At 37.0% G+C, this 26,616-nt stretch overlaps 2 protein-coding genes across 2 annotated transcripts; one reads left to right on the forward strand and one right to left on the reverse strand.

Annotated features, from left to right (window-relative positions):
* Nucleotides 1-2,447: 2,447 nt before the first annotated feature.
* On the reverse strand, nt 2,448-5,580 carry LOC116728847 (uncharacterized). Its single transcript, XM_032577164.1, has 10 exons — nt 5,499-5,580; nt 5,122-5,274; nt 4,870-5,021; nt 4,641-4,777; nt 4,441-4,534; nt 4,237-4,348; nt 3,932-4,158; nt 3,388-3,559; nt 3,182-3,309; nt 2,448-3,033 (listed from the first exon to the last, which is right to left on the reverse strand). Exons 1-10 carry the CDS (start codon nt 5,578-5,580, stop codon nt 2,716-2,718), a joined length of 1,575 nt encoding a protein of 524 aa, XP_032433055.1. The 3' UTR covers nt 2,448-2,715.
* A 12,272-nt stretch (nt 5,581-17,852) lies between these two features.
* Nucleotides 17,853-26,312, forward strand: ovca2 (OVCA2 serine hydrolase domain containing). Its single transcript, XM_032576955.1, has 2 exons — nt 17,853-18,222; nt 19,824-26,312. Exons 1-2 carry the CDS (start codon nt 18,069-18,071, stop codon nt 20,345-20,347), a joined length of 678 nt encoding a protein of 225 aa, XP_032432846.1. The 5' UTR covers nt 17,853-18,068; the 3' UTR covers nt 20,348-26,312.
* The last annotated feature ends 304 nt before the right edge of the window (nt 26,313-26,616 follow it).

A 26,616-nucleotide genomic window follows, 5' to 3' on the forward strand; every position in this document is an offset into this window, starting at 1 on the left:
AATTAGATGCAATTAATCTACATTTCACTTAGCTGAGACCTTACAATAAGAAGCAAAACCATCTAGAACAGTAAAGAACGAAAATGTTCATGTCAAGAATCAAGCAGGAAGGCACAAGAACATAGGTATAAAAATATTTTGTTTAATTTTTAAAAAAATAAATATCTCAGACATCTAGAAAAAAAAGAAAGGTCCCAAAAATAAATGGCAACTCAGACATAAATACTACCAAATATGTGAATTGTTTTAATCCAATATATCATGTGCTGGTGTGAAAAAGATATAACTAAATAAATAGTAACACTGAGAAATGGCTGGAGGAACGTCAGAGTGTAAGCCTCTGCTAAGACATGTGGGCGTTGAGTTTTTTTAAGACCACAAGCAGCCCATCCTCCCTCTAAATATGAGCAACACGAGAACCAAACCTGTTAAACAACAAACTGCAAGACAATCAAAAGGCATTGATTTAAAAAGAAAATCAGTTAAAAGGCCTTATGTTGGGTTGCACAGTTTAGGTTAGATTTAAAAAATAATTAAAATGTGACCTAATCAGGAGAGTTGCTTTTTTTTCCCAGCAGCTCATCCGTATAGACACCTATTTCATAAAGTAATTAAGGATTGCCTTTGTTACAGCGTAAAGAATAAAAAGTGGAGCCTAATTCATACAAGCTCGCAGTAATATGTTCCAATTTCTTCTTCCCATTCCACCTATTTTCCTTGTCCCCATGTGTTTTCCGCACTGTTGGATAAATTGAAAAATATTCATGAAAAGACATCTAAGCAGTCATATCGTGCACAGTCACTCCACATATCCCAGCTCTGAACTCAGACTCATCATCTCTCAGAACAAGAATTCAACAGAGAAAACAGAGATGAATGGAACTGAACATTTATCAGAAGGGAAAATACACGAGCAGCGCTGCATGATCAACAGCTGAACCAATCAGCTATCAGAAAGCGACATAAAAAAAATCTAATATCATTATTGTTAAGGTGACTGTCCTGCTTTTGACCTTTTCCTCCAAAAATATTTTTTTGTATAAATCCAAGCATCTGTCACATTGTGTCTGTCTTGATGTGTTACTTTAACTTTCCTTTTGGGTGGCAACCAAGGATATTGGTGAAAAGATGGTTCAGAAAAGGTTTTTACGATTATCAAGAGCACCATGGCAACAAAATCAAAATAGTACATCCTGTACACTTACCCATTTACATACTTAAAACATTTATAGTTCCTCTTCTGGGGTTCAAGATAAAAAAACAATTTTACACCAAACAATTACAAGCTGATGTGAATGAAATGTTTTTCACTCAAAGTTTGTGAACCTCTAAGCTACTTGTACATGCACAATACAGCAGAAATATAATTTTTTTCCTTTACCTCTAATAAAAAAAAATCTATATTTCTTTACAAATGGGGTTTTGTGCTTGCAATTAGACCACTAGTTTAAGCCTACATGTTCTTTACTTCAGTGACACACCAAGGCACTTTTAATCAAATTTTTCATTTAATATTTTGTTTTCTATCGCTTACCCTTCTCAGCTTTATTTTTCTTTTACTCTTAAGTATAATATTATCAAAAACAGATAACTATTACTTTTTTCGCTGAAAGTTTGCACTACTGTACAGGATTTTATTTTCTGATTTTATATCCAGTACATACAGTAGTTCCCACAAGTCTGAACTGGAAGTGATCCATGCTGTGTTGGTCGGTAAACGCAGCACAAATCATAGATGAACCATGGCTTCGAGACCAACAAAAAGAAAGTATGTGGACACTCTCGACTGACGTCCGAGAGAAATGTATATATACAAAATCGCTGCTGTCAGGATCAACCTGAAAGAGAAACATCTCAAACAACGAGGAAAAATTTGCTTTCAGTCTATGACATAATTCACTACTTAGTGAACACAAAAAGTCTGTACACTTTCTTTATCATCAACAACAAATCATTTAGCATTTCTTGCTCGTTAGTAAGCAGAACTACAAAAGCTGCTACTTCTGTTCCTTTGTTAAGGTTTTAGGCTCACCGATCTTTGTTGTGCACATTGAGAAAAATAAGTGAAACCTTTGCATTCTACACAGTAAAAAACGAAGTGTCATTTCAACACCTATAGAGTTGAATTTAACTCTGTTTCAGATAATATTTGGTCCCACTCGAAAATAGTGTAAAATGTACTCTATAGCCAGTGTCAAATTTTCAGAGTTAATTTTACTCATTTTAGTGTCAAAATCAACAAGTTAATGAGTCAAATTATTTAACACTATTGTTTGTTTACACTCTTCAGAGTAATATTGTTATTTTTATGGAGTTAATTTTACACTGAATTTACTTAAAAATGTACACTTTATCGTGTTGTTTTTTTTCTTCCTTTCTCCAGTTTTTTTTAAATAATGCTAAAAATTTAGCATTGTTTAGCATATAATGCTAAATTTTAGCATTATATGGGTTTTATAAAATCTACCAATCACAATAATCACAAAGTTTTAAGTTCACAGTCACAACATTTATTCAACTTTATGATCCAGTGACATAATTACTGTAACAGTGTCAGTTTAACCATCTTCAAAACAATGTTCACCAAAGATAGCAATATGGGACAACAAAAAGAGCAGTGTCATTTGCTCCATATGACATTTGTATGCTTAACAAGGCTGTTTGGTGCATCACTGTCACATTTGCAGATGAAACACTTCATTGTTTGATGTCACACTAATGGAGCATTCTTGCTCTCAACTCTGCAACTCTGGGAGTTTCCTTTGTTTCTCCAACATCTATGTTGTAAACAGTTGTTTGGAGAAAGGTGAAGAAGTTGGTCAAGGGAGCACTGTACGACGTACCAAACACATAATGGGCCTTAAAGAGCTCATCAAGAGCTCCAACTGAACATGTTGCCTTACATGGAATAGCATAGTTGTCGATCACAATGAAGAATGTGTGAATACTGCTTTGGATGGATCCCTGGGCAAGGAGGTAAGGCTGGGTACGTTGTGTGATTTTGTCAAGATGCAGCGGTACACTGGTTCCAACCTACATTAAAAAAATAAATAAAAACATGACAAAAGTATTTAGTGACAAATTTCTGAATGAAGATCAGACAGAATAACATTTTCAAATGTAAAAATAAAGAGACTGAATTATGCTTTTGTTTTATCTATCAACAACTGTTTAGCAGTACCTTTAGAAATCTGATGAGGTGATCCACTGCTTGAGATGCAGACATCTTACCCGGCCTCTTTCGTCCTTGTGCAGATGGTGGTAGCAGATGCAGCAGAAGCAAAATAGCAGACATGTCACTATCCCAACCTACAGACCAACAGCTTCAGGTTACCATCATCCCACTAACATATGAATTTGTCACAATTATCTAGAGGACCAACATACCATTCTCAGCTTCAGCAGCCAACTCGGCATTCCGCAATAAATCCAAGAGCTCAGTGGTAGGTACCAGGCCTTGGCTTTCCTTTATAACCTTGGATTTGAGACTGGTGGGCCACTTCTCCAAAAATTTGTTGGCAGTGCCTTCGCCAAACAGGAGTCTGAAATCTTGTTCTATCTAAAATGCATAAATAAAAGCATTTCACACAGTGATAAGATGGTAAATGGCCTGTACTTGTACAGTGCTTTATGATGTCCAGAGAACCCCAAAGTGATTTACACCACATTTAGTCATTCACACACTGATGCTGGTGAACTACATTGTAGCCACAGTTGCACAAGGGAAGACTGACATAAGCAATGCTGCCCGGTGCTTGTGCAACCAGGCCTTCTGAACACCACCAGCAGGCAAGGCAGGTGAAGTGTCTTTCCCAAGGACATAATTTAGAAAGAGTTGTGGTTCAAACTGGTAATACACAGGTTACAGGACAAACTCCTATGACTGTTGCCACTGAATATTTTAGTAGTGTAAGAGATAAAGCTGTCTTACCAGTCCTGGTGTGTCCAGAAACCGTGGAAAGACAGAGAAGACACTTGCTGCTTTCTTTTCATCATTGACCATTGAATGACGGTAATGGAAGGTAGCCTTCATCTTCTCACGGACAGTGTCATCATCAGCAGAGTGTTTCAAAACAGCAATAGCTGCTTCCACTTCCTCATCTGACAGCACTTTGTCAGCAGTGAAAACCCTGGATTGACCATAGCCTGGTCCACCACCTTAAAAAAAAAGAGTTTCTAACTCCCAGCCACAGATTTTACATTACTTTACATATACTCACTATTGAGAAAACTTACTTTTGGGAGATTTGCTACCTGAGGCACCCCTTTCCTCTGCAGTTTTTCTTTGAATGGTCTTTAAACGCCATGCAAGGTATCCTGAACCGCTCTCTGGATCATAGTAATGTTCCTATGTCAATAAATACAAGCAGACTTACCATTCCATAAACACCTTTGAAGGTAAATATATATGCTTAATGCTGCTAAGACCCTTTTACTTACATATCCATGTTTTGAAAACGGGTCCTCCAGATAAGGAAATAGGGCAACGATCCCCTGAGCATACATCACTCTGACACTTTTAGGAGGGGATGATCTAATATATGATCAAACAATGAGTCACTAAACTGATGTTTGAAAAAATAATGAAAAACAATTCAAAGTCAAAATGTTTCCTTATAGTTTAAGTGTATGATTCTTACCCATGTGCTTCTGTCATTGCAGCTGTAAGGATGTTTATCATCTGTCTTCTGGTTGCATCTGTCAAGCATTTAGTTCTTGCATACTCTTGCATGATATGCTCACCACCAGGCTTTGTTGTCAAGATTTTTTCAATCAACTTCAATTTCAAAGAAAAAAAAAATTTTAAACTCTTGAACCACTAAACCTAGAAAGTACATAAATAATGTTAAATTAAATGTAATAACTTACCGCTTGCGCCTCATAATTGATGTGACGTGGCCTTTTAGGTTGACTTCCTTCAGCAGTGGTTTCTTCTTCTGATGGGTCACACATTGTGAAATTCAGAATGATAGTATCATCAGATGCGACAGAAGATGAAGATGATGATGATAGAACAGCACCTGCAAAAAGTAAAACAACAGCCTGTTTAGGAGAACTCTAATGCTCCCAAACCAGCTTCTAAAATAATTATAAATACATCAGTGAATTGTTAGTGATTACCAGGATCTTCTTTGTTGCTCAACATAACTCGAAAGGTTCCAGGTGACTGATTCACTATTTCTTCAAAAACATCTACATCAACTTCTGTATCAGACTGGTCATACACCTTCAGATCTTGCTGTCTGCCTTCTGGAATGTTGAATTTCAGGCACACTAAAGTAGAAAGAAATATTAAAGAAGTGGAAAATTAAAACATTTACTGCTGACAAACAAAGGGTGAAATAAGTAGAGTAACCCAACTAATTTTACAAAATGCCAATGAGTTCAATCCAGTACAACATTTTAATACATGTTAAAGCAAAGAAAAAAATTACTTAATGCACGATGGGTTTCTTATGCAAGAAAAAGTAGTGAGATTATTTTACTAACGTACTAACCTTCTCTCAGGAATGCATCAAATGTTAGGTCAGAGAGTTTCACGTACTTCTGCTCCCCACCAAACAAAACACGCAGTAGCATGGTCTGTTAAAAAAAGAACAAAAATAAACAACCATGACATTTTAATAGTTAATAAATGTGCTTCAAAGTAAATGCCATTTGAAAACTGAGTTTATATTCCCGATACACTTGAACATAATCTGTACAAGCAATATGGCGTCACGTTAGCATGGTGCTAACCATGCTAACGTGACTCGGTGGGTGCTACGACCCGACGTACCCACGGAATCTGGGCCTATGGCATAAGGCACAGTGATTAATACTATTACAATTTATAACAGTTACGTATTCTTACCTTGACAGCCTTCAGCAAAAAACAGCAAATATTGTGAGGTGGACAACGTGTCTAGCATAGGGCTAACCCTCGGCTCTCGCCCTAACACAATACAACTTTCTCCCGCTGCCCTAAATAACAACGGAATAAAACAGATACAAAAATGAGGAGACATGAAGGTTTGTTTTTTTCACCACTAACAAACTAAACCATGGTGCCAAAATCATTTGCTACGCTAGTATTCACGCATAATAGTTGCGAACATATTTAACGGATAACAACAGAAGCTATAATATAATTCTTCATCACAATTAATATTAAAATAAGTTACCAACACCGGATTGTTAAAAGTTACTTGCCTTTTCTGTAGCACAACTCCGTTCAGAATCCAAAATGGAAATAGCCTCACGAACTTCAGAAAACTGGTGCTTCGTCTTCTTTCTTCCTCCTCCTCCTCTTGGTGGTTGCCAAAAATCTTTACTGGCGCGTTATTGACACTTGACAGAGTCAAAAGTTTCACTGCGTGAATGTAGCATTTTACTCTGGCTTTTAACTCCGATGTCAGAGCCGATTTACACTCTATATAGTTATAAATACTCTATTTAGATTAAATTAGGTTAACACTGAAATATGAACACCGCATTTTTTACTGTGTAAGAAATGCTGCAAAAACAAAAAAAGATGGAGGACCTGCAAAGCATCCTGTAACCAGCTTAAGCATAAAAAACAGTCAATAAAATTACACTGTAAGTTTGTTTTAGTAATTAATATTTTCTCTAGCATTAACATGCAACATCTCAATGTAGGCTGAAATGAAAAGCAAAGTAGGTTGGAAGCAGTGTGCATCTTTCTGCTCTTTTTGTTTTATAACCAGCCCAATCTGATAGCAGCTAATGAGTGTGATAACTTTAGAAGCCGCTAATAGCTGTTGCTAATCTCCTCTCTTCCCCCTTTTATTTCATCTCGCTCTGCTCCTGCATCGCTCTAAACATCTCTCCACTCTCTGACTCTGTGTGCCGTCATTATGAGATGTGCACTCTGAATTTCCTCCCTTCTCATCAGCCATTATCCATCACTAATGACAGGAGGCATTGTTGTAGATGTTTTATTTAAAAGGAATTAGCTGTGATGGATGATGCAACGGGGAGGTATGTTAAAGTCCTGCTGGTTGGTTTGACCCAATAAAAACAGGAGACACTGCCCTTCTATCATAAAGCTGAAAATGGCTTTTATGGTTGATCTGTTTTTCACATCACATCAACTGGTTTTCTACAGCTCAAGATTTCATCAAGAGTTAAATATTAATGTCTAAAGCCTTTGATAAAAGGTATCTGAAAAATAAAAATCAACACTGAAAATATCAAAGGGAGGAAAAACTGATTACCAAGAACCAACTGGTAATCCCATCTCTTTGAATCAACAAGGACTTCTGTCTCCTTCTCATCCTCTTTTTTTAAATAAATATTTAATTTAATGGTTAATTCTTGGAAACAAACAGTTTTGAGAGAGAGATTTTGATGTGAACATCATTGTTGTAAGGCAATGTGGGTTGAATATGCAAGAAATTTGTGAAGAATATATAAACATTAATAACAACTAGAGAAATATCTTCTCTGGGCAACTAATCCTAAATTTAAACATGATGTGCTCTTTCTTTAAACACTACATGTGCGTTGGGACTAAGGTTGGGGAACTCACACTGCATCAGGACAGGTTACATTAATGTTGTGTCATTATAGAGTTGTATTTTTTCCATATCTAAGTATAATAAGTAGGTTGTGCCATCAGTGTCACTTGCAAGATTAAGCATCCAGCATCCTGAGGTGAGTGAATCCTTACCAATTCCTCATTATTGGGTTAGAGCTGCCATATTTGAGTAGCACTTGTGTAAATGCTGTGGCGCACAACTGCAGTCAAAGCTGCTAAATACTGGATAATTTTTCATCATGTGTGAAAAAAGCATCAATTGCACTCTGGCTGAACTGGTGATTAAATTATATATGCCACAGTGTTAAATGCAGTGGAAAGTCAATACTAGCACAAAATTTGACCAAAGTGACACATCTTCTTCACTTCTTCACTACTGAAACGCAATCCAGATATTTAATAGTAAACAGACTTACATTTAAGATCGCATTTTTAAAAACAGCTATAAGAATGCAAATGTAATGTGATCTAAATCCCTAAAATTTATAGCAGTTCTGTCAGGATTAAAGCATTTTTTTACAATATGAAGGCAACACACTGACAAGTAGAACATACATTAAAATAATATTGTTTTTTTCCTCTAGAAAAGGTGGATTTTAGCATATCCAGGAAAAGAAAATATTCACAGCTGACCAGGAAATGTTCTCGGAAGGTTAGGGATATAATTTGTGTTGCTTGGAGCAACACAAAAAAGATATATGGAGACCAATGGATTTGATTTCACTTGGGCTATATACGTTCAGAGGAGTGAATAATCACAGTGGCTGAGGCTGAAGGTGGACAAATAGGTTAACGTAAGCAATATATTTGTTTTTTGCATAGAGTTGTCGTAAACAAGAGACGGGAGGCTGGTGGGTCTTGGAAGCACAAAGAGAGGAGAGACCAGTGTGATGACAGGAATTACAGGTAAATATTGCAGTAAAAGTCACACTCAGAAAGTACAAGGAGGCAGAAAGTGGGTAACAGATAAGTGTTTAACACAAGTGGTGTTGGAAGGAAAAAACAAAACAACCAACCCAGGTGAACTTCAGCAGTCAATCGCTATTTTCTATTTCATTATTTTTTGTTCACATAGTTAATCAGCCTGGTCCTACTTTGCCTTACATGTTTTAAATGAATACTACTATGTACCAACTCTGTTTGCTGTGTAAATGACAACTTGTCAAAATAACAAATGTAAAGGTTTATAAAATAGAATTAGCATATTCTGCAATGGATTCTTTTAATCTTTGGAGTTGTTTTATGATGCTAATAATCCATATTAGAACAGTTGCCACAATCGCTAGCTGTTAGCTAAGGCTTCATTTGAAAACTTTTTTCTGTTCTTCTCAACTGAGGTGAGTCTTAAGAATACACACTTGAAGACTCGTTAATTTCCAGGCATCAGTTGGTGCTTTTAAAGCAATCTGGGAACATCTTTTCCATGTAAGTTGATGCATTAGAGCAGTGGTTCCCAAAGTGTGGGGCGCGCCCCCTAGGGGCCTCGGGAAGCGGTATGGATTTTTTTATGAATTTGTTTTTTAAAATGAACAGTTGAACAAAAGTGTTTCACTGTAAAGATGGTTTGTAGTGTGTTTTGTTGCAACCTGAAGTGTGAAATAAACTTCAGTGGAGTTTGAAAACAAAATATGTGTATAGGTTTATGGTTTAACGATGTGTGTGCCCAGTTGGTTTTATTTTCTGTTTTGGGGGGAATTTTATTGTAATCCATAGGGGGGCCCAGAAAATCTTTGGGAACCACTGTGGGGGTCCAGAAGAAAATAGAAAATCTTTGGGAACCACTGCATTAGAGATTGGAGGACTTCAGTTGTGGCTTCAGAAGTGTCAATACTTCTAAAGAGAGCACATTTGAAAAAGATCGCATCATATTTGGTGCTCACCAGGTCCTGCTAATGTGAATAGCGTTATAGGGAAATAATATGACAGACGTCCAGTGTGTTTTGCCCTTCAGCCCTGGCTGCTGATGGTAAAACGACCGCTGAGGAAAACTCAAATTGGAGCTTTTCTATAGACTCGACCATCTAACAAGAAATTTATAAACACACTGTGCTGCTTGTAAAATGTATTTAATGAGTTTGCAGTTAAATAAAATACCAGAGATTAAGATTCTTTTTTTTCTCCTGGTTTTATTTTAATAATGTAAATGTTTGTGTTTGAAATTTGTTGCTTTTATACAAAAAATGTTGCTCAATAATTGTAATTAAAATGGCATTTTGGAAATATGATTAACTGCTACATCATCTCAGATTTATTTATTTATGTAACGTCTGGAATATAAAGTGACTTCAGCTCTAATGCAAGAGAAGTCTGCGTTGAGTCATTGCTGCAAAAATCCATTAGCGAGATCCCTACCTTTACATTATGGGAAACACATTATATGCATTAAAACATCCTGGTGTTTATGTATGTGGGAGCACAATAAGCATAGACAAGCACAAAAGATAAACTACTTATAGAGTTGGTAACTGTTGTAGATCAGGAACATAATGCATTTTCTCTAAGGCTTGTGTCCATCTACAGTTGTGTTAGAGTTACCCTATCAGTGTTGCCTTTTGTGTGTTTCACCCCCCTGTCTGACCCGTATGTCTTAGATCCACACAAACACAATGCTCACACACACTTTTAACCTTCTTCTCAGCTTCCCTGTTGTTCCCCTTTTCTGTGATTTGCAGCAGCAATATTATAATATTTCTGTTCCTCATAAATCACCGTGACACCAAAAGGCCACATCACACCTGAGCATAGGAACTCCCCGGCTTTGGCTTTTTATCTCTCCTCTTCTTATTTTGTCTCTCCCTTTCTCCTCAGGGAGAGACACATGGCTCTTCATCAGTGCAGGAGAACGTCAACAGCAGTCTTGTCCCCTGGGTGGCTTTTTTAACTCTCTCTAATTGGCATGTGCATCATGACACAAGAGTTCCCGTGTTTTTGCTCTCACAGCAACAGAAGACCTTTAGTGTGTCTAACTAACTAGCACAGTCAGAACGTGACAGCTATTTAAAACCAGCACAAAATAGGAAGGAATATGTTAATAAGCTGGTACAAGACACTGGAAACGCTCATTTAGAAGCAGTCTTGCCTTGAAGCAATTCCAGAAACCCCACATATTAAACCAAATGTGTCACCTTGGTAGCGGGTCCCAGCTGGCTGATCACTAACCTGTGTAAAACCCTCACAAGGCTCTGGATGCCTGCAGGGACAGATGTCTGCCCGGTGATCTCTTCTTTTACACTTACAAGCCAAAACTATCCGTTCTGACCACTTGAAGCCTGCAGACGAGGAACCAATCTGATATTTATGGAGCACAATGAATGACTTCCTGAAATCTCCTCAGTGGTCACACACCCATGTTCTTAACTTTTTTCAAAAAATAAATGTTGTAGCCTCTTCTTGTTTGAAATATTTTAATTTTCATTCTCCATTTAACGTCTCTTTTTTGTCACATATGCTATAGTATTCAGACCCAACATTCACTGCATGACATTGAATGCTTAGGCAAAAACCACACACAGGAACACATCAGTCTGAAGTGAAAGGAAATGCTACATGGTTATAAACATTTTTAAGAATAACAATCAGGCAAGTAAGTTGTGCTTTCACCCCTTATTTTTCTGATAGCCCTAAATAAAATCCAGAAGTTACAAAATGATTCCATGTCAGTCCGGGTTGTGCAATTTAATCTCAGTATAATCCAGCTGTTCTGTGGAAGCTTTAAATGTTTATTAGAGAACATTAGAAAACAAAGACAAAGTAATACAGCAGAAAAGGTCAGAGATATATTTGTGAAAAGGTTTGACGCAGAGTGAAAATAGAAAATAATATCACAACTTGGTACACCTCATAGAGGTGTACCACCTCTATGAGGTGTACACCTGATAGAGGTGTACACCTCTATCAGGTGATGGACCTAACGGTCCATCACCTGAAAATAAGCAAAGACCATCTGACCCTGGTCAGCTGTGACAAAAGTTAAACGTTTTCCTTATATACAAAAAATTGACACTAGAAATGACCCTGAAGACACCATCCCCACCACATAGCATAGTGGTGGCACATTATGCTGTGGGGATGTGTTTCTTCAGCAGAGATAGGGAAGGTGTGTGAGAGACAGAATATCAACCCTAAACAATTTCACAATGACTCTTTTGTTACTTCTTTACTGAAAAATAAAGGTTACTAATGCCTCACTCTATTCAATCCAGTAAAGATGGTTGGCCTCTCTTCATATAACCACCTCACACTGCTGTACAGGAGACGCTGAGTAGACCACTACATGTTGCATCTCATTTTATATTTTTTTCTTTTTGCCTCTAGTTTGTTTTCTGTTGTGTTTCGTCATGTTTTCCACCTATTTTCACTCACAAACGCTTAATGTCAGCAGGTAAAACAAATAAATCATGCTGTCATTTCAGCATTTCTAAATGTAAACATTGATTATTTTTCTTTTTGATTTAGTTGCAATTTGCTAAATGTCGTTTATTTTGTTCCTGCATGGCTAGCAGTTTAAATATCTCAGTTTTGCCAAAAAAAACTGTTTTGTGGTTTATTCTAAGGTGTCCTATCATAAGCTATTTGATTATGAAAAAACTGTGATACCAGAACTTTTTCAATTCCACAGAAGCATTTCCTTGTTGCTGTGCTTCTCAACCAGTCAGCGTGGTAAGGAGGAGAAATTTAGGGGTCAATACACCAGCAGGCTTTGCAGAAATTGTACTGATTATACCTCAGTGCACCACTTCTACTATTCTGACTTTATGGACACTTTGCACACTTCACATTGCTGCTGCAAACTTGTAAGCTCAAACTGAGGTTCTCAGTACTATTAAAAAGGATTTGGGGTTGGTGGTGTTAGCGCTGATAAAGGTGCTGGAACAGCATAAAGGCATGTCACAATAAATACCTGTGAAGCATATGACATGGATGATGAGGTGAAGAAGACGCTTTCATCTTTCCTACTATTACCACTAAATTTATTCTGCCAATGTGGCTCTTTTGATTGATATGTTCAAGAAACACATGACCAAAAGCACAAAGAGACTGCCTGTTACTTACATAAGATCTTTCAGCTCAGCAGCTGCAGTGACTGGATTACACAGCTGAATCATGACGCATAAGTAAATTTTTTACAACCCAACCAAAAGCAGAGGGTGGTATTCTTTAAAGAAAATTATTTCCCTAGCTAGTACAGATTTTCCTCTCCCACATCTTAAAGAGTGAAACATAAAGCGCATGTTAAAGGTGAGAACAAGAATAAGAATACTGTAGTGAGAAATCTTTTTTAAAATATTTGGGATTATTAACAGATAACCACCTGTGAAGTTATTCACAGGCTGGTTACTAACATCAAGGTTCAGAAAAGTTTTGCAAAGTAACAATTATCCATTCATCCATTGTTAGATCTTCTTGCAGTGCTACAAACTGCACCACTGTTCAACCCTCAATTCCAAATCAAATTATCACAAGAGGCCAATTATTAAATAAAACCATGCTTTTCCGATGGTTTAAAGTTTTTTATTGAGTGCCAGAGAATGTTTTTAGAGTGACCGTTTTTCTACAACTGTATGGAGCACACATTACAATAGTAACAAACAAGGATTAAGATGTTTTAATATTTTAGAAATAGGATTTTAAACATTCTTTCTGAAGCTAATTGCACTTATGATTTAAAGAAAAGCAATTTAATGAAGCTGTACATTTTTGTTTTAAATCCTTGTGTATGTTTTTATACCCATGTATTTTAGAATAGCAAAAAAAAAAAGATCTTTTCATGTAGACATGCTGTCACGTTTTAACAGTTATCTCTTAAAAGGCACTTCAAAAATACTGAATGATGCATCCAGTCACAAATAAATGAACTGATTTTTTTGTTTTGTTTTGTTTTGTTTTGTTTTTGGTACCTGTCATCCTGGCAGAGTATTTCTATGAATCAAGCAAGCAAAAATAAAATGTTAACTGTTTTTTCTGTTTATTTTTTTCCCATGCACATGACTGATGGGAAGGTTTTCATACCTATATATCTTGTTGGTAAAGTGTTGACAAACACCAACAGCTGGGTTCACGAAGAGTCGCGTCTGTATGAGTCAGTCTGAATTGTCTGCTTAAACTAGCTCTCAGATTTCCAGGCAGGTAAGAGGAAAAGGTGAGAGGGTAGGTAGATTCAAACACTGCATGGCAGGAACATTATCTGAGCTGAAACTCACTCAAGACATTTTATTGCATGTTTGTGCAGGTTAGTCTGCAGCTGACAGATTTTACTGAAATATTCTAATTAGCCTAAAGTAGAAACACCACAATCTGTCTTTTCATTTACTACATGTTAGTAATAATCCAAACAGGGTATTCTTGTTATTTTAATAAAAATAGAGACAATACGATTTCTGGAGCCAGGATTTTCTCACAGATAACAGCTACTGAATATTCCAAATGATGGAGGAAATGTCTTTTTGTTCAGAGAACGAGTGACTGCAGAATCAAGAAGGTGCCTGAGACGATACTCAGCTGAAGAATGATAATAGTGTCAAAAATGGAGGAGCTGACATTTCCAGCTATGAGAATTGACAGGTCTGCAACTTCTGCAGCCTCATCTGTCACCTGTGTCCAACCCCATGATAGCATCTGTCAGCTGTCAACATTACAGCAACAAAACAGTCTTATCACTGTGTTTTTGCCCTATAAGCCTGTCTGGATAAGAACAGTGGTGTCTCCCTGAATGGAAGGCTACAATTGACTATAAACACATTGAATAGACACAGAGATCCCCCCCCCCATTCCCCTATTCCATTATCCATCTTTATTTTCCATGCCCTACATTGCCAGTCCCAGTGAGTGACAGGAGATTCGTCATACTTTCCTTGTCCTCCTTTAAGTGCCCTCAGACTTGAAGAATCACACTGCAGGATGGCAGTGTCTCTAATAATCTTGCTGCAGATGACTCTGGGACAGTTCGTCAGCTGGAGGACTCAACCTGGAGGTTAATTTGACCTCCCTAAACATGACTTGCTCTTTTTGTTCCAGCAGTGCTATTTTCCTGAATGTGTAATATTCACTCTCTAATATTCACTAATTTTCGTTACTTTGAAATGAATTTCTTTTATAATTTATTTGACTCAACTTTGGATCATTTTTCCACAAATACACTTGCTAAGGGTTTGTGTTTTAGCATGACACTCGGCTTTCCGGCCTGGAATATTTTATCAAAGATACAATACTGCCCCCTTGTGGACAGTTATGAAGGAGAATTATTGAGGTTGCTTTTTTGTCATTTTTTTAACCTTACAAGTTTGATCTAGGTGAAAAATATTGTAGCCAGAGGTTCTGTGTCCAGTTAACATGGGACAATTTTGTTTGGTCAAACAAAATTGTTTGGCTTGGTGATAATAATCAAATGAGTGTGGAGAAAAATAGAAAACAATTTTTCTGCAGATAACTATATTGCAACTAGATGAACAAGGCCATTGATTTAATCTCTTAACAGCCATAATATTATTGATGATCAGTTTTTATCATGCATTGTTTCTTTTTTAGGGGCATATTGGCATGTTGAGTTATTTGTGAACTCAGATGGATAATGACTGTATGGTATTTATACCCATACCAGTGCTTAGCAGCATTAGTTTGGTTTTTTGGTTTGGTTTCCTGCATGATTTGTGGAATCTGACTTCCACTCAACAATAGCTTTCTTCTTGCTTCTCTGGAATAAAGGCCAGATTTGAAGAGTGCACAACTACTTGCAGTCCTGCCAACACATTCCTCCATCTGAGCTGTGCTTCTCTGCAGCCGAGTCGCATCTATGCCAATTCTCAAATTAATGCCTCTTATAAAGGTTATTATTTACTTTTACTTGACTGCATTAAACATTTCTATTGTCCCACCCACATATCTATTAAATATCTAGTCTAGGCAATTTCAGATAGAATACTGTGTACATTCAAAACACAGTATACATAGGTCTCTACCACATCTTTAGGAAACAGAAGGTTAAAGTTGAGGTTGGAACTGCAGTTGTTACATAAAGGAATGAAAGTATACTGAAATAGGGAATCTGTTTGTTTAATCGGGGAGGATCTCCTCTCCCCTTCACCAGTTTCCCCCCTGTGGTATCAGCACTCGGCTCTTCTGCACCAGCACTGCAGGAGAACAACAGCAGCCTTATCCCTCTGGGTTTGAGAGTGTGCGTGCGTGTGTGTGAGACAGTGAGGGTGTTTTTCATTCTTCCTAATTATCATGTGCGTCACAGCAAGGCAACACCTGTGCTTCCCCTGCAACAAAGCACATTTAACAAATCTAATTGTCAGAGGAGGTATAAAGGGCCAATCCAAATACGGAAATGCCATCAAGATCAAATAGGACAATCTCTCATCATCATGGATCATGAGAATCAATAGTAGTTGAAAAACACATATTATAAATGAGGAAATGGAGACTCAAGGTCACAACTACTTTAACAATGACAATCAAACATAACACACAATATGTTTTCTTTTAATTAAATCTAGATTTACACCTATAGCACCCTTCACAATAACTGGCACCTTTAAAAATAATTTCCTCCTTTATTACAGGAGCTATATGACACAGGAATCAGTAGTCCTTAAGTGGATACAAAATATTTCAAATTAAGATTTTTTTTGTGTGCGTGCATTTGTCAATGACTTTCTTGCTATATTTAGCAACATTTCAGACAAGAAAATTGGTATCTGTCGAAAACATGATCAGCAAGTCAGGCTTTGCAAAGATCAGTAATCAGCGATAGGCCAGAAAATGGCAATTGGTGCACCCCGTTGAAATCACCTAGAAATCACCGTAGTCAGTAGGTAACAAGGAATCTTCACAGCTATCACCCAGAGTGTTTGGAGGACAGAATACAATTTATTACATTTCCAAAACCCAAACAGAGTCTGGAATAACACAATAAATGGATCAGGCCCTACAGCCGACCTCTGGAATCAAACTGTGATCAACAACAACTACCACAGGATGGTAACTGGTAGTAAACTATCCCATTTTTTTTGCCAAAACAAAAAATGTTATGGCATTCAATAGGTGAAGGTAGATGCTTGATTTTATGTGTATAAATTCCAATTTTAGCTGTATGGCAGCATAAAAACATTTACACTTAGGCACTTTTCTATGCTACTGTTTATTTTTATGAATTTTTCTTAAGGCATATTTTCACAAACTGGTATAATTTAAGTCATTACTCACCCGCTTTGTAAGTGCAAAATGCGTCTGACAGCTTTCATACTCACTCATTGAGACTTTGTGCCCCTCATTCTTCCTCTGGCTGCGAAATACTTGGGCTTTACCTTTGATTTCTCTGGAAATAACCTTACAGACTCATTGGAGAAGATTCTTGTCCAATGACAAGAAACTTCTTTGGCTCAGTGTTGATTTTTGAGGGGAAACATGTCTGTGGTAAGACTTGAGTTCCACCAACACCGTTTGTTTGTCGAAGAGTTGCTCTACTTCTTCTTCTTCTTCTTTTTTTATGGCGGTTGATAAGCAACTTAGAACTTACTGATGTGCATTACCGCCATCTACTGGAATGGAGTGTGGATCGGGACGCTACATGTATATTGTCCCACAAAAAATAATAATAATTAAATAAATAAATAAAACTTAGATCCTTTCTATCAATTTAGTTTTCTTAAGGTAATTTATTAAATAACAAAATATTCAGAAGTAGAAATTTTGTCCAAAATATCTTGTATATTTAACTGTAATTTATTTTCTTGTAATTGACATACTAATTCCCTTCTCTCAACAGAATATTTAGAACAGAACAACAAAACATGTTTTACTGTCTCTTCTTGAAGACAAAAATCACAATTTCCTGTTGGATGTTTTCCCATTTTAATTAATGTACTATTTAACCCTTTATGACCAAAACGTAATCTGGACATTATGTTTTCCTTTTTTCTGTTTCGTCCTGTTCTCCTCATTGCACCAACTTTTCTTTGAATGCTGTAAAGCCACCTACCAGTTCTATCTTCTTCCCACTGCTTCTGCCATCTTTCCTTAACCTTTTGTTTAATAATGGATTTGATTTCTTCTTTACTGAACGGTACCAATATATCAATATAACTATTTTTTGTTTGATCTACTTCTGCATGTGGGCGGAGCCGGTTATGTCAATTAGAGCCCACACGTTGGCTTAAACGTTGGTTGAATTTAAGACAACTTTTAAATAATATGCAAATTATTACCAAATTATTCGGTCAAAAATTTTTGGCAATACAGTACGTGTTTTCAAGAATACAGGCTGGGAAAAAAAAGATATTTTACTCTGAAAATTCCAAACGGAAGCACTTGCTGTTTCCGGTTGATGTCCTGTAAGTTTCAGTTCCCCGTAGTTCCTAAGTTTTATTAAATTCAGGAATTTAAGTACTGCTTCGTTGCTTTTGTTTATTATTCTGTGCATTAAATTGATCAGTTAAGGTTGTGCCTGTAATTTGTAATTGTTAAGTGTTGGGTTAATATCCCTCCGCGGATAGGAGAGCCGAAACCAAGGTGCAGAAAGCGGCTTTTCATGGCTCCTCTCCGGGTCCTGTGCATTCACGGTTACCGTCAGAACGGGAGCTCGTTCCGGGAGAAAACCGGAGCTCTGCGGAAGCTGCTGAAGAAGCAGCTGGAGCTGGTTTACATCACCGCACCGCTCACCGTGCGGACAGCTGCTACAGAAGGTGGGTCATTTTATTACAGAACAAGAAACTCAACATGCCAACTGAACCACTCTATTCCAAATACTTCTCGTGTTGTTACGTTACAACCACAAACTTCACTCTATTTTCTTGCGATTTTATGTGACAGACCAACACACAGTATGTGATGAATGAAAATAATCGTGTAGAAGAAGGTGGTCTAAGTGAATGAAACCAAAACAGAACTTTTTGGCCCATATGCAGGTTCTTATGGCAGAGAGGAATCCTACGCACTGCAGAAAACTAACGCTGCAACATTACCGTGAACTCACCATACCCACAGTAAACCATGATGGAGGCAGCATCTGTTTTTATCATCAGTGAAAGTTGTTAAAAATATGGACAGAGGTTCACTTTACTGTAGGAAAGAAACCCTAAACATGCAGCCAAAGCTACAATAGAATGATTGAGCACAATGGAGTCCAAACTTTTCTCACCTCAGGCCAAAACTGCTTAAACATTTGATATTTTAATAAAGTAAAGTACAAAAAACTACTCTGACACTTGGCTTAATAAAAGAAAAGTGTATGGTTTCCTAACATTGTGAATAATATTTTTCACATTATTGATGTAGAAAGTGTTTTGACTTTATTTACAGCAATAAAAACAAGAGTGTTCTTCGAAAATCTGTCCTGTATTTATCAGTTTAATTGATAAATACAGGATGTTTGTGGTAATAAAACCTATGAAGTTAAACTGAAAGTGAAATAAAAACGAATACTTTGTCTTGTACCTAACATTTTCCATCTAGAAATATCTACATTTTTCATTGATAATTCGTCCTAAAGAATAACAAACAGTCCCTTCGCTTCTTTTAAAGAAGTTAATTTAACCCTCTCCCACGTCAGATAGGAGCCAAACAACTTTTCCATGTGTAAAAATGGGTCAGTCAAATCCAATTGAGAATCTGTTGAATGCTCACAGAAGATTTCCATCCACTTCAGCTGAGCTTGAGTTATTTTGCAAAAAGAGGGGGCAAAGATTTACTTCTCCAGAGGAGGAAAGCTGGTAGATATACCCCAAAAGACTTGTAGCTGCTGCAGAGAAAGTTTGAATTGGGCTGAATAAAAAAACATGTCACACATAACATTTTCAATATGTAATGGATTATTTTGTGTTGATCTGTCACATAAAATAGCCAAAGTGGCACGTGCATTTGTAAAATCCACTCAACACTATTATGTGGCTATCAGTGTAAGGCAAAAATATGTCAGTTATCAAATAGTTTGGAAATTAAGTAAAGATGTGAAATAAATTTAAATAAAATGTTTGGTTTTTTTCTTGTTTGGAAATTAAGTAAAGATGTGAAATAAATTTAAATAAAATGGGTTTTTTTTTTTCTTAAATGCAGCAACGCATATTAATTTAATACATAAAAAGATTTAGTTGCAAATAAAGTAGTTGTAGCACTACTGATACATGTTTGTTTTCGTACAGAAGTCAAAGCTTTAAAATTAATAAATTTTTAAAGATGTTTTCTTGCTTTTTTACTATAAATCAAAGAAAACTGTCTCATTATTTATTACTTTTCTGTGGACTGTTACAGTAATGTGAATTTCTTCTTTTTCTTTTCTTTTTTTAAGAGGTTTCTAACCTGGAGAATAATTCAGTTCCAGCAGCAGGGGGCGACGAAGAGCCCAGGGGCTGGTGGTTTTCTGACATTCAGGCTCGGAGCTTCAGCGCTCAGCAGCAATGTGAGAAAAGCTCGGGCCTCGACGACAGCATATCGGCAGTGAGAGAAGCCGTGAAGACCCAGGGCCCGTTTGATGGCGTCCTGGGATTCAGTCAGGGAGCAGCTTTTGTTGCCATGCTGTGTTCACTCCAGGAGCAAAAACTGGAGCTGGAATTCAACTTCCGCTTTGCCATCCTTGTTGCCGGTTTTCGCAGCGCTTGTGAGGAGCATCAGAAGTTTTACGAGGTGCCGCTCCAAATCCCGTCTCTGCATGTGTTCGGACTGGAGGACAGGGTCATTCCTGACAGCATGAGCAGGGATCTTCTCCCCTGCTTCCAGGACCCTCAGGTCCTCATACATCCTGGAGGCCATTTTGTTCCTGCTGCAGCTGCTCACAGGCAAATGTATCAGGACTTTCTGAAGAGGTTCCAGTAAGACAACATAATCACTGATTTTCTGTCAGAAGCTGCAACAGAATAAAAACTGAATCACTGGTAGAACTAGGTCCAGACACAGATTGGATCTGGATCTGGACCTTTTTACATTCTTTTGTCTTATAAATCTAAAAGAATAAGATCAGCTGTTACACTGAGAGGTGTAACATCAATGTAAACTTGCTCAGGGAAAATCTAATATAAAGGGCAATAAAAAAGATTATTTAAGATTATTAAGGTCTGCTTGTGTGAGGATTTTCAATCGTTTCTATTAATATAAATACATGCATACCTAAAGCATATGAAATTAAATTGAAATGGTGTTTAAATGTATGGGAACTTTAAGGTATTCAACTGTATTTCTGTAGTTTGTGGTAAAAAGATTAATATGATGACACATAATTATAAAAAATACTTAACAAAAGCTAAACAAAAAAGTATGCTTCACTAATTAACCTGAACCCTAGTAAATGGTGAACATAGTGGAGGTAGTATCATGCTGTGGGAATGCTTTGCGTCAGCAGGAAGCTGGTCAAAGTTGGTGAGAAACTGGATGGAGATAAATCTAGTTGTTACAAGATGTTGAAGACTTGACTGGGTCAGAGACTCACCATCCGATGAAACATAATTTAAAGCAGAGAAAGTCTGGCAAGATTTGAAAACACTCTCCATCAAATTGTTTGATCTGTCTTGTAAATGACAGGTAAAAATTAATAGTCTGAACATTTTTTCTAAAGCATTTTGGTTTTTCTATATATTGATGGTTTCAAAGTTATTTGTTTTATTTATTTTTACATTTCAAGGATTATTTTAGGGATTATTGTGGAATTGACTAGAAAACAATAATCCCTAAAATGATCCGTTTCAAACATCCACTCAGCCTTTTCAGCAGCAGAGTTACTCTGGAATCATAAGTGGGTTTTTTTTCCTTTAAGCTTTTAGTCACATCTTCTGTTGTTTATAAAAACCACATGACACCCCCTGAATTTTTTATTTTATTTTATTTTTTGCTAACAGTTGCAGCACAATTGTTGAAAAGTGCTGACGGATCTTTATCACAACCAAAGTCGAAACCCTGGTTTATTAGGTTTGACTCTACACAACCTGACTTTGGCACACATCCTGAGAATTACAGGAATGATTCTGTGACTTTAGTTGATGAATGAAGAGGTTACACACACACACACACACAGACAGGTTTGTGCAGAGGCAGAAACTACACAGGGTTCAAGTACGTGTTGTTCTTTTGTAGCTGAAGCATGTGCACGTCAGGCTCCTCTCTTTCAATTGTTTCCAGATGTGTGCTTTCTGTCTCTCCCTCCTCTCGACCTCGCTCTCCTTTTCTTTCATCTCATCTCAGATTCTTCCTCAGCATCATTCTCTGTCTTGTGCTGTACACATTTAACTGAAGCATACGTTTCCTACATTTCTAACACCAGCTCCGGTTTGTCGTCAGGTTTCTTCATTATGTCCCACCAGATGTCTTCTCAGAATGAGTTCTTATTTACAGCAGGTGGCATTCTCAAAAATCTCCATAAAACGAGGAAGCCACAAGCTTGCTTGTTGTATGGCACACTCTGTTTAAAGTTGTCAACAAATGTGAAAGGTTCTGTCTGAGACGAGACAAAAGTTTTGAGTTTAGATTAGTGATGTGATTTTGCTTATTGCTTTTGACGAATTTACGACTATGATTGTTAAAAACTCATTATGCACCAGAACTGAAATCCTGTGTACTTCTTAGTGATAATTCTGGTTGTTTTAAACACCTTGTCCAGCCAAGAAATTGGTAGTCGTGAGTGACAACTTAATCTAGATCTTTGTAAGGTGTTGAATTGTTTCTTTAGTGGCAGATCTGGTGTGGAGAGATGATTAGGAATGCCTCTTTTTTGCCTTCTGTTCCATCTCAGATTGTAAAGAATGTTAAAATCAAAACCTGTTTGATTAAATTCATCAAACACTGATAAACTCCTCATAAATATTAGATCTTTACTCAGTGCGGATCTATTGTCACAAAACTTACCTTTAATCTGTAGTCGTCCAGTAGAATTTGAGAAGTAGTTTGGGGTTGTTTTTGCTTCTCTTTCTTTAATCAATAATTAGTTTAATTATTCAGTCAGTGATTATTGAATATTCAGCAATTCATCCTTGGTTTTATCTTAGGAAATAAAGGGTAAGAATTCATCATCCAGATGGATTGAAAAACTATAAAGCATTTTTTTAAAAGCTTGTGAGACTGATTTGTGATAAACTGTGTTTATGATACAGTTATAAACCAAAATTGCTCTGTTAACATAAAATTCAACCATAAATACTCCACATTAGCTCTTGTCTTTCACAAACCTGTAGTGACTCACTTAACTTTTCATTGTTTTTTTTTTTGTTTGTTTTGTTTATTTTTGCATTTAATTTGCTGTGCACCTCTGGGGATTTTTTCAGCTTTTCAGACACTCATATTCACTCTCTCCAGAGTTCCCTTGTGGCCCTTGTGTCCCTCCAAGACCTTATAAGACACATGCACACACACTCGTACACATGGTTTTGATAACAAGTGGAGTGCAATGGAGAGAGTGAGTGAGGGAAGGGGAAACAGTAAAAGAAAAACACAGAGGGTCACCATTGCCAGTAAGTTTTACAACAGAGCCGTGACTCTCTTCTCAGGAATCCGTTCCTCCTGTTGCACAACAGACGGGAAATAATGGAATGAGACAGAGACGGATGAGGGTGGAGTTACCCAGCCTCTCTCTTCCACTCTCTGCAGCTGAAACAGGGGAGAGCGAGGACACGCTTTAAGTTTTCTCCACCACCAAGCTATCACTTTTTCCCCCATTCTTCAGCCTCGGGGGAGTTGAAGCAGGGAGCCAGAGGGGTGTGTCGGGGCACAGATGGGCTCTATTTTGATTTTGGAGCGTTTGTTGTTATGGGAGATGGAAGCGAGGGGAGGGGCGATTTGGAGGCGTGCGTGTCTATAAAAGAGTTGAACTTAAACTCCAAAGAGCCTGGTCATCCCACGGGCCAGGACACGGAGATGAGACCAAAGCTGACCATTCTACCTGGGATAAAACCTTTGATCCATTCAGCTGAGGACTTTATTTTTTAATCTACTGGCCAAACAACTTTTGGATTTAAATTCATTTTTTAATCTGCTCATCTGTATTATTGTCCTTTACTATTACAACAATCAGCAAGAGGATGCTGATAAGCGTAAAGCTTTTAGTTTAAGTGACTACTTACCCACTTGAATTTGTGCGCTGCTGCAGAGGATGGGACATTGCAGAGCTAGGGCCTGTGTCCAGTCTTAACATGGGATTAAAACCATGCCGCTTTATTTTCTGTCTGTTTCTGTGGGTGACTGGGCTTCGCTGTGAACAGGCCTGCCTGCCTGCACAGTTTACCGCAGAAGAGGAAAAGATGCCTCACACTGTGAGGTCGTGCTGGAAGGATCTGCCGTGTGTCTGGCACATGTGGCGCGCGCTGACAAATAAAGAGCAGGAACAGATGGGAGCCTATTTAAAGATGTCAGTTGAATTTCTATTTAAAGAAAAGAAACAGCAGCATTAGTCAACTGATGTAAATTATTGGCATGAAATTGGTTTAGAAATCAACATTGTATGATACATACAGAGTATTTGTGCGTGTGTGTGGATGTGGGTGGGTGACTGCTCATGTTTTTCCCTTCTGTACTGGTGAACGTTGGTCTTCTTATAGTTCTCACATAGTTTTGGTTTCCCTCTGTGGTTTTCTTGTTTTTGTGGACGCTGAACTTTCCTTTACTTTAGTCCATTCTCTTTACCTCACATGTTGACAGTTTCAGAGGTTTGTGTTAGATACCTGCAGCCACATAAATGATAGATGTTTGAATTTTTGCATGTTTTTCTGCATTTATTGAATACCTATAAATTCCTACAGGCTTGACCTTCTTTATTTAAAGGAGCTCTGATTCCCCAATTCTCAAACAAGAGCATTTAGGTCTCACAACTAAATTCTCTTGGATTAAAACAGGGGAGACCACACTTCACTTGAAGTATATTCTATGATTGCTTCTATTCCTATTGTTAACTTTTATCAGCTTTTTTTAAATAAAGTAACATTGACAGAGATAATACCCTGGAAAAACTGCCTGTAACGGTTAAAAGTGGATCTGATCTCCTGGTGTCGTTCGTCACTCAGTGTGAGTGTTTCTGTCCCTTTAACACATGCAATCGTTCCTTTGGGTTTGTGTTGATTTGGTGCCAAAAAGGGGAGATGAGGTGAATTCAGGACATAGATTAGGTCGTTCCCATGTCTGGTGTAGAAAATCCTTTGCAGTCATTTGTGTGCTTGCCTCCTCAGTTGGACTTGTTTTTGAACATGGTCAGGGTCCTTGGCATGGATAGCTGTGGTTTGGCTGTCCTGCTGGTGCGTGACTGACAATACCAGGGTAAATATTAGTCATCGTGACTGCAGGCTGTGGTGGAAACAAGTAAGGCATGCTTTGGCTCATGCTAAACACAAAAATATGAGTGCAATTTTGGTTGGTTTCAGACAGTTGTGAGGAGATAAGAGAGGTGAGAAACTTTCCTTCCACTTGCATGGCTCGGTGTTATTTGTAGATAAATCAATGGTGGATTTTTGACCTGAGCAGTATGGCTGTCTGCCCATCGTGGTACAGTGTGGGATGCTGTAATACGTGAAACCGTTTTCAGTTCCTCGTTTTGATGTCTGGTAATGAGAATGGGTTTTCCCCCATGAAATGTGCACAGTGTTAGGAATCATTGCCCTCCTGGGTTGGATTTAGTATCTAATTTGCAGCTTTTGATTCAATGCCTTAGTGGTTTTTGATTTAGGTAATATATAGCAAATGCTAAAAAAAAAAAAAAAAAAAGAAAGTGAACATATTTTTGTTGATTGTTCACTTTGCCATTTAAGGGAGTGATTCCTCCTCTGTGTTTTGCAAAGTGTAATCACTGTTTGACTTTATGGCTATGGATTTCAGATTGATATTGATAATGCCAATTGGTAATACCAATGAAGATACCTCAACTCTCTAAAAAAAGAGAGATTTAAGCTGAAAGATTTGTTTTTAAGGACAATCAGATCTAGTTTAAAATCTGAAACATTTCAACTTGAAAGTTTGTTCAACGGTGAACAGCCATATGGAGGGCAGCACTGGGTTTATGAGATAGCAAGGACCAGCAGGTAAGTAATTTGTTTGGTTGGTTTTTAGAAGGATTGCCCTGGAACTAAATACTTCTTTGCCCTGAACAGTAAGAGTTTATGTGCTGTTGTTCACTGATCAGCACATGAGCTTTTACAGTGCAGGGGGAGGAGGACAAACGACAAATCCAAACTTCTGATCATCAGTTTTTATTTACTTTACAGCACCTCAGAAAATCAATGCACATTAAATATGTTGGTTTAAGCAAAAAGACAGTGATTATGGTCAAATTACAATACATATGCGAAAGACTATATCATATTATTATTATAATAACCCATCATACCCAGAGGATTGATTGATTCAATAATCCATCTCATAATTTAGATGATTCTCTACATTTGTATTGGGAATGGGTGAGAAGGATGGTTAATGGTAACCTGGTGCATTTTACCATTAACCTGAGATTGTTAAATATTTGATATTCATTCATCTTTGATAAGAATGTACTGCTGACTTTTAAAGAAAGTAAGTGTATTACTTTTTAAAAATTCTTTGGATGAATTGATGAATTAATCCAAAGAAATATTTGGTTGAATTCATACTTATAAGTTATATATTTACTAAAAATAAAATCAACTGGTTCAATGTAAAAATTGTGACTTTTTGGTAACTGACAGATTTCAATCTAAATCTCTCATGATTTAAAAATATCCTTAGGTCATTTTAATTATTTAGCATTCTTTTTTATTAATTAGATAACTTTGGAGACAATCCATTGACATTTTATCTTCTATCTGTTAAACAATAATTGCTTTGAAAAACATTTTTTGAAAAACAAAAGCATTGATAATGTAATGACATTTTATAGATAGATAGATAGATAGATAGATAGATAGATAGATAGATAGATAGATAGATAGATAGATAGATAGATAGATAGATAGATAGATAGATAGATAGATAGATAGATAGATAGATAGATAGATAGATAGATAGATAGATAGATAGATAGATATTTTGTATGAAGGTGCATAAACATCTCTTTCTACATCCCAAAGAGAGATCATATCTTGTCTTATCTGTCACAGAAGTCATCTATTCTAATAAATCAGACTCAAAATGAATTCAAAAGA

This window comes from Xiphophorus hellerii, chromosome 11, assembly GCF_003331165.1.
Source record: "Xiphophorus hellerii strain 12219 chromosome 11, Xiphophorus_hellerii-4.1, whole genome shotgun sequence".
Taxonomy (NCBI): Eukaryota; Metazoa; Chordata; class Actinopteri; order Cyprinodontiformes; family Poeciliidae; genus Xiphophorus; species Xiphophorus hellerii.

Coding starts and splice junctions, on each gene's coding strand:
- LOC116728847 (XM_032577164.1), bottom strand. CDS start 5,580: ATGCTACTGCGTGTTTTGTTTGGTGGGGAGCAGAAGTACGTGAAACTC. Junction 4,778..4,869: donor TCAATTATGAGGCGCAAGCG/GTAAGTTATTAC, acceptor TTGAAATTGAAG/TTGATTGAAAAAATCTTGAC. Junction 3,310..3,387: donor GGCTGCTGAAGCTGAGAATG/GTATGTTGGTCC, acceptor GTTGGTCTGTAG/GTTGGGATAGTGACATGTCT.
- ovca2 (XM_032576955.1), top strand. CDS start 18,069: ATGGCTCCTCTCCGGGTCCTGTGCATTCACGGTTACCGTCAGAACGGG. Junction 18,223..19,823: donor GCGGACAGCTGCTACAGAAG/GTGGGTCATTTT, acceptor TCTTTTTTTAAG/AGGTTTCTAACCTGGAGAAT.